General features: G+C 34.2%; 2 protein-coding genes across 3 annotated transcripts in view; both read right to left on the reverse strand.

The window, feature by feature from the left end:
• Positions 1–1,306, reverse strand: part of LOC108969669 (endoplasmic reticulum metallopeptidase 1) — a 7,936-nt gene extending 6,630 nt beyond the window's left edge. Inside the window, exon 1 of the mRNA XM_018934533.1 lies at positions 1,092–1,306. The gene's annotated coding sequence lies outside the window, so the exon portion shown is untranslated. The remainder of the gene's footprint in view (positions 1–1,091) is intronic.
• Positions 1,307–4,043: 2,737 nt separating this feature from the next.
• The window catches only part of LOC108969414 (endoplasmic reticulum metallopeptidase 1), a 15,051-nt gene continuing 10,523 nt past the window's right edge, over positions 4,044–8,571 (reverse strand). For both annotated transcript variants that reach the window (XM_018934122.1, XM_018934114.1), the window contains 13 exons: positions 8,515–8,564; positions 8,297–8,421; positions 8,039–8,123; positions 7,790–7,910; positions 6,611–6,765; positions 6,149–6,532; positions 5,892–6,072; positions 5,644–5,828; positions 5,435–5,578; positions 5,273–5,372; positions 5,107–5,209; positions 4,765–5,047; positions 4,044–4,356 (listed from right to left, as the gene is read on the reverse strand). In XM_018934122.1, coding sequence (XP_018789667.1) covers positions 4,189–4,356; positions 4,765–5,047; positions 5,107–5,209; positions 5,273–5,372; positions 5,435–5,578; positions 5,644–5,828; positions 5,892–6,072; positions 6,149–6,532; positions 6,611–6,765; positions 7,790–7,910; positions 8,039–8,123; positions 8,297–8,421; positions 8,515–8,564 — 2,084 coding nt within the window. In that variant the 3' untranslated portion in view covers positions 4,044–4,188. The remainder of the gene's footprint in view (positions 4,357–4,764; positions 5,048–5,106; positions 5,210–5,272; positions 5,373–5,434; positions 5,579–5,643; positions 5,829–5,891; positions 6,073–6,148; positions 6,533–6,610; positions 6,766–7,789; positions 7,911–8,038; positions 8,124–8,296; positions 8,422–8,514; positions 8,565–8,571) is intronic.

An 8,571-nucleotide genomic window follows, 5' to 3' on the forward strand; every position in this document is an offset into this window, starting at 1 on the left:
TTGAAATCGACGAAGAGGTGGTGAGTGTCAAATAATAGTACTCGGCGACGGAGTCTCTCTCCCACCACGAATCCCACACCAAACTTGCGCTCCTTTATATGGCCACTATAGTAAATGACTCTCGGGCTAATACTATACACATAAATTCACGACTCATTACTTGCCACGTTGTCATAGGTGTGATTTGAAGCACCGCTTTCGAATTCGGTTAACATTTCTCTCGACCAATTGGCACGAGCCTTTTTTTGGAYGATTGACAAATTGTGTGGGATCCAACAAAACAGTTTTATTTTCAACCATTATTGAACATATGCTAGTCCCACCAAAACTCATARTTATCACAATTTCACAATAGTTTACATGCCTATCTTGCAATATCACTTTACGCATAGCATCAATAGTTTCCGGAATARCAGCTGATTTTGAAGGACCTTCGTGAAACTTAACCCGCAAAAAGTTAGAGGAAGAGAAAAAATCGGAAGAAATTAATTATTAGAACAAAAYTTTATTATTATTTTTGAGGAGTAATTATCCAAATAAAAGTTAGCTTTGTAGTTTTGTTAGTTACTCATATATTACGCCCTTATTATGTAAGACAAACACAGCTACGCTTCGAATTTTTGTTAGAGAGTTTTGAATTTGTCATTGGTTGGAAACCTTGGCTTACTGTGACTTGACTAGACTGGAACTATCAGAAGACATTCAGTAAGAATGGTCCAACATAACTTATGGAATATACATACAAAATATTAGTTATTACATACTTTAAAGAAATCATATTTCTTATTTAAATTTGATGTAACAGTTTTAATAAAGTTTATTGAAAATTCTTAGTAGATAAAGCTACGGTTTTCGCTAATAAAGTAGCTTTACTACTGGGTGTTATAAATATGATTGAAAGTGACAAACRAAAATGAATAGCTCTTCATAATAATTACCGGCAAAAATGTCATAAATAATAACCATCTGACTCTCTTTAAATGTCAGACAAAACTCTTGCGCTTTTCTTATCTCCCTGTCTCTCTTAATTTATCTCTTTCTCTTCCATTAATAAAATATTATATGAGATCCATATGAACATAAAAATATACCTCTGTTCCGTTGAACACTTCAAATAACTCCGAACTGATAAGCAAAACTTAAGTGCTAATAATATTAAAGTTCAATTAGCTCATAATTCGGGTAATTGCACCATTAAATGATTTATAGTAGTAGATAATCTGCATATACTACCAAGTTGAATAAGGTAAGTACGAAGATTTTGTGAATGACGTTTTTTTAAGTAAAAAAGCTTAAATATTTATATTTAACTAAAATTTTATTTCACTAAAATAGTAATATTATTAATTTCCGCGGATTTTAAATTACATACATATACACAATTTGCTCACAATATCTCYGATAGATAATTTTTCTTTCTTTTTTTGTTAAATTCCTTATTTTTAACCACACATTTTTATACTTTGTAATTTCACACAGACGAATTTTAGTTATTTCTGTTTAGTTTATTTTTTTTAATAAAATTTATTAATTGAAGAATTATTTATATACACATTATGTTCTTTTGCTGACTACCATAGCACATGCCTCTCTCTTAGCTACTGATATTTGCTGAGTGTGAAATACACGGTTTAGTTACCCCACTTCTTTCGATGTTTTAGATAAGCTGAAGATTGCATTAACCGGACTATAATCAGTAACAGTGCATAAACTCCATTGGGAGTAAAGATATTAGATATATAGATAAATAATTGAGGAATGCACTGCTACCTTAGGTCTATTGTGTCCTCTCCTAACTCACAGGGACTCGCTTAGCCCCAGCATATTGATGAAGTCCAGTATTCTGCTGGGTGCTAGCGAGGCGATGTGATCCTTGTCCAGAAACATGGCTCCTAGGGCCTTCGACCTGCACCTACAGACTGCAGTGCAGTCGATTAACAGGTGCTCCGGGGTTTCAGGGTCCCTGCCGCAAAACCGACAGTTGGCGCAAGCTGATAGGCCCATGTCAGCTGTTGTTAAGGTATTATAATGCTTAAAATAATCGTGGTACTCGTGTAATTATTTATGGTTATTATTAAAGGTTTTTATAGGCTCCAGTAATCTCAGGTGAATTTGAACGATTTTTATTATTTACAAGGAAAATTCGGTGATCAGATAATTTTACGTTTTGAGTCGGTCAATTGGCCATCATTATCCTGTCACACCGTTAAAAAATTAAAAATTAAAGTCAATGCGGACAATCCAGATTCGATTCAGGCCTTKKAGCTAAACATTACGCGTGTTATTCACCAGTTACCAGTCGACAAACGTGAACCAGTCATCGGAAATTGAACTCAACGGATGGACCTTCGAGACTTAACCGCGGCTAGCATTTGAAAAAGATATTTTTCAAAACATAAATGCCAAAGAATGTTCTTTCGAACGATGATAAACATTCCCCATTAAGTTTAAAGTTCCTGTGTTTTTTCTTAAAAAAAGTGGGAAACCTCGAAAAGGATCACCCTTTATTTGGTACATTGGTATTTTGTCACGTATTGTGAATATTTACTCATCGGTTGTATCGATACTATAATACTCTTCATAAATAAAAAATATTCCTTACAATAATTTGATTTTTATGGGTGCGGTTTTATGGCAGCATTATTCTATAGTAGTCCTATCTRAACTATATATTTGGAGATTATAGCAGAACATTGGTAATAATCTATGTTAAATTCCATAGAGATCTTATCAAATAAAATAGTTTTCCATACATAGCTAAAAGTTATCGTGGTCCGATATTGACCAACTCGATAAATAGCCAGCGTCTTATGGAGAAAAGATCAACAAGTAACGAAGGGSTAWCTTTTAATTTTTATACTCTCGCAAGGTGATAAGATAAATAGTATATRAGGAAAACTTCAATATGATGATGAGAAATCCGAACAATTTTTTTGTCATCAAGAAAATATCCTCTCCGGATTTTAMTACTAGACCTCACTGATTGACTGGTCTCATATATATTTGGTGACTGCGTCCTTGAAAAGTTATATTTCGATTTCAATAACTTTGGGCGTTAGTTGAATAGCTTGAGAGCATTTTTTGTGCCAAGCCTTATTGCAATAACTTCACGCTCATCCTTAATACCGACATCCCTTGTGTCATCAGTATATCTAACTTTTTCACAAGTTTACAGATAGCATWATAGTTTTGATCATCTTGACCTTATATAATACATATAATATTTATAGTAATGGATATTGACTTGGATAAATGTAAACAAAAGGGTCAATGACCCCAAATGTAAGCAAAGGTTGTTGACTTGGCTAAAAGTATATAAATCTTGTGSATTTGACTAAATGCAAACAAAAGGGTTAAAGGTCTGAAAATATAAACAAAGGGGTAATTCCACGCAAAATGTAAATAAAATCGACTGCCAAATGTGTAAAACGGGTAAATTCTTCYCTTATATCWTATCTTTAYATCCATCTATATTTCAATAYAATCTTTTACGAGTAATATTGTATCCTCTTACCTAAAATTCAAGAAATAAGAGAAATTCCTAATATATTGATTTCTAAACACCCGCTTGACTTTATAACTTATGTRTTGTTCAATTAAGCTGATCTTAATGTCTATATTTCGGATAAGTAAAATATATGATTTTGGATTCGGTATCTGATATCTGAGGTTAGGCCTTATCACAATGTAGCACTCCTCTCATAAAAGAAAGTATATTTTTATACTCACATTCAGAAGTTCTGTTACAGAGATGATTTAAATATACCGTAGTTATCCTAACAAAATATTCAACGAGAGATATGTGGATGGAGGGTATTCGTTGATGATCAGGCATTGTAAGCATTTTACCAATTCAAAAGCAATTTGAATTGCTGTACCGAATCCACAAAATTACTCAAATAAAATAGTTCTGATGTTTTTTGTTGATTACTCTTTATTATAGTTTACTAGCCTAGAAATTACTTGAAATTTTTATTCAACCGCCAYTTAGTTTGTTATTAACTAAAAAACAATTACATTTTAAAAATTTCACTGGTTCATAAAAAAAAATTATTTATTATTATTATTTTTTTTTAATTCTACAAATTCACAGGGTAGCAATAAATTATAGAAATACTTTTAGATATCCCGCTAAACACTTTTTCTTAAGTCAATAAGGCGTTTGAACTTTAAAATTATGACTTGAACTTAGAACAGTCGTGTCTCATAGTATGCTGGCCATGCTATCGCATCCACATATTTGGGGAAGCTTTGCAGGAATTTCTGGAACTCTGGCGTGTGTGCGCTCTCATCATGATTCCAGTGGCCAGCGATGCCAATTTCAAATATTGGTGAACTCCAGTCCTCCTTAGGATTCTGAAAGAGATAATTATTTTTAAATAATTTATTTTTAATTAAATTAGTTATTTATTTATAATTAATGTGTTTATTTATATGGTAATAGTATCGTATAGTATAGTATAGCATAGTTTCCTTCAAGTAATTAAAAGACCTTATCTTATGGTAATTAGCAATTCATGCGATCATTTGATATAACATCACGCGATGTTTTCACATATTTATTAATTTGGGCAAATATCATTTGATATTTCTGAATTGGTRTGATCATATGATAACACATCATTTGCTGTTTCGTCATATGATTTAAAATTCGGTTTGATCATATGATCTTAGTAGGTGATTTCGAAAAGTATTTAGTTAATGCAAGTTATATAACATGGTATAACCTTTAAAATATAGAAATTCTCCACGATAAATACTYACCTCAAATTCGAGTGTGAATTTAAATGGACTACTGTCCTTGCCATATGAGAAATAAATGAAGTATGGTGGTTCCCATTCTAAACGTAAAGGTGTATAATGGAATGACCAAGCGTTAATCTTGCGATCTTTCAAGGGMTTTATAAAGATACCCATATGATCGGGACCAGTTAACTCCAATACATAGCGTATAGAAGTTTTACTCAATTGATCCTTTGAGATCAAATTCAATTGTGGCTCGTGGTCAAACTTGGGATCTGGCCCCGGTATCCAAAYGCTTGAGGCGCTGTTGGAAAAAAGAAATAGCTCTTATTATTATTAGAGTGTTAACATGTGATCACATACCGCGCTTTATGCCAGCGGTGGTTGTAGAGCGGTAGACCGCACAGCATCTCCTCAGCGCAWTCTTTGTCGAGTGTTTGTGCCAAGGATATGTTGAGTAAGTGATCTGGCGGGGAAGATAATTTGAGATTATTTTCGATAATTAATTAAAATTTATAAAAAAACATACCCTTAACGGAATAAGTGCGTCGATCTTGCGGTAAAATGAAGTAGCCGGTCTCTACGCGACGTACAGCGTTCGTTTGATCGTGGAAAACACGACGCGTGTGCTGAGTAAAAATTTACAAACATTAGTTTATAGAACGCAAATTATTGATTTTAGTCGACTTACCAATACGGAGAACCGTTGTATATTAGTCTCTGGACGGTATGGGAAACCGATAGGTGTCGCTGCGAGTATTATGAAGAGCACAGTAAATGTGAGTAGTGAGCAAATTATAGTTTTGGACTTTTGGAACAGATTTAGTACCGGAATCTAAGGAATGAAATGGATAATATATTATTCTTTGAGAGCCAGTAAAAGCAGACTGAGTTATTTACCATGAAACCGCCGGTSAGTAAACCCATACTCACTGCAAAGGCGCATATGATCAAATCGGGATTCACACTGGAGCCAAAGCGGCCGGTCATTGGAATGAAGGCGACAAAGAAACCATGCGCTTGGTAGGCGTAGAACAGAAATGGTGGAATATTACAGAGTATATGCGGTATTAGCCAAGGTAGTGCTGTGGAAAAAATATTTACCAGTAACTAAAAGTGTAATCATTATCAATTACATGTTTACATACATTTGTTATGCAATTTGGTGCACAAATTGATGATCAAACCGATTGCGTAGAACAACACAGCAATCATAAGCATAAAAGCGGAACGTATGCCGGCAATAGAGGCGATCAATATAACGAAAGTCAGGAAGAGACAGTGGCAATGCAGCAATATTTGCACACGGTAACCAAGCGGGAAGCGCTCCTTTGAAAAAAAAAAAAAAACAAATGAACAAATATGTTATATATTTTATACATACTGATGAGAGGACAATCTTTACCTTGCGTTGCGAATGGAAATATAACGCTGGCACAATGGCGAAACCGAAGAACAGCGGACAGAAGTATAAACCCAAAATGAGCCAAGAGTTAGTGAACCAAGCCATSGGCATATGTACCAGATCCATAAAAACAGCGATCAAGAAACAGAGCGCTATACCGCTGATCACAGCGAGTACTTGCACGCCGAGTAAAGTGAGCCCACGATTTAATATGCTACCGAGTTTTGTACCCGTAATATTTGACATTTGTTTGAATGAGTAGGTGCATAAACTKATCGCGACTATGGACACGAATACATTTAAAATGACGCCCTCGGTTTGAGTRTAGAAGACTAAGTAACGGCCGAGCACATCGAAGAAGACCGTGTGACCCTCAGCGTCGTGCTAAAGTAAACATTTTAAGAGTTGTACAATTATTCTATATTATGTGACTATTAAGCATGTGGGGAATTTACTACTTACTGATGGATCCTCCAACTCAGGCGCATTAGCCAGCTCTCGCACCAACGCGAGTACATTATCACCGGTATTTTGGAAGGTGCCACGCGGTACAATCTCCGCCACATCGTAGCGTGTGTGATAGACATATCCGTTATATTGATGTGCCATATCCAAGCCTAATGGTAGATAAGAGATTCAGATATTCAATAACGTATAGAGACATACAATTAATTACAAATAGTTTATGAGTAATTGAATTAAAAATAATAGCTTAAAGTAGCATGCATTTAATACTTTATTTGATGGATTTCAATTCGTTTGAATTCCATGATTCATGTACATAAATATTGGTAATAGTATTGGTATTGGTTTTGGTATCGGCATTGGTACTTTTACTGGCATTGGTATTGGTATTAGTATTGGTATTGGTATTTGTATTGGTATTTGTATTGGTATTGGTATTGGTATTGGTATTGGTATTGGTATTGGTATTGGTATTGGTATTAGTATTGGTATTGGTATTGATATTATTATTGGTATTGGTTTTGGTATCGGCATTGGTACTTTTACTGGCATTGGTATTGGTATTAGTATTGGTATTGGTATTTGTATTGGTATTGGTATTGGTATTGGTATTNGTATTGGTATTGGTATTGGTATTGGTATTAGTATTGATATTGGTGTTGGTATTGGTATCAGTATTGGGAATTGATATTGGTATTGATATTATTATTGGTATTGATTTTAGTATCGGCATTGGTACTTTTACTGGCATTGGTATTGGTATTAGTGTTGATATTGGTATTGGTATTAGTATTGGTATTGGTATTGGTATCAGTATTGGGAGTCGATATTGGTATTGGTTTTGGTATCGGCATTGGTACTTTTACTGGCATTGGTATTGGTATTTGTATTGGTATTTGTATTGGTATTGGTATTGGTATTGGTATTGGTATTGGTATTGGTATTGGTATTAGTATTAGTATTTGTATTATTATTAGTATTTGTATTTGCATTGGTGTTAGTACTGGTACTGATATTGTTAATGATATTTTTTTAGTTATTTTTTTAAGTTACTAATAACAGTACTTCGTCATCATGTGGTCATGATATTGGTTTATTTTTTTGGTATGGGTGTTTAGGTCAGGTGTTGATAATTTCCAGTATGGATATATTATATTAAATTATTTTTATACATACCCACTATACGTCCATGATCGCGGAAAATTCTAAAATCCGTATCCGATGGTATAAACTGGCGTTGGAACATTTCTTCCGCCACTGTCGACGCATAAGGATGCATAATGGCGCGTCGATAATGCTGTTTAAATTAATAGAAACACTCAAATCAATATTAAAAGGCAACAGTGCTAGCGCTCGTGCATAATAGGTAAAGCTTTAATGAGCATGCGATATTTTTTCACCGTCACTTCTCCTCCCACTACTAACCTTCATCAACCAAGGGTGATTAGGGCCTGATTGGAAAAGAATTTCGCGTCCACCGTTGCCAGCTGAGTCCAAATTTATTAAAGCTCTGCAKATTGAACATTTCAAAAAGTAATTAATATGTTAATGAATTGTTGAAAGGAGGTGAAAAAGAGGTGCACACTTGCAGTGAATTATTGATTGGATATTTTAGAATTATGCGAGCAAATTTCAATAAGCAATTATTGAATAAATTTTTAAACTTTGAGTAAATTTTTTTACTTGATGTATTTGGCCCATTTGTGTTGTGTTATGAAAGCGTGTGAGGCCTGCAATGGATTCTCTTCGGCGCCATTGAAGAGAAAAACAACAGGATTGCGCAGCGGTTTATCCGATTTCGACAAAACCTGTGGGCACATAATAAAAAAGAGCAGTTTTTATCTAAGAGACATATAACATATTTATATAATTACGGAAGTTAGTTTTAGATTTTAACTTACTCGTATTGTTTCCAACATAATGGCCACCATAGTGCCGTCATCGCCAGCACCTTAGAT

This window comes from Bactrocera latifrons, unplaced genomic scaffold, assembly GCF_001853355.1.
Source record: "Bactrocera latifrons isolate USDA-ARS-PBARC rearing strain unplaced genomic scaffold, ASM185335v1 scaffold_105, whole genome shotgun sequence".
NCBI lineage: Eukaryota > Metazoa > Arthropoda > Insecta > Diptera > Tephritidae > Bactrocera > Bactrocera latifrons.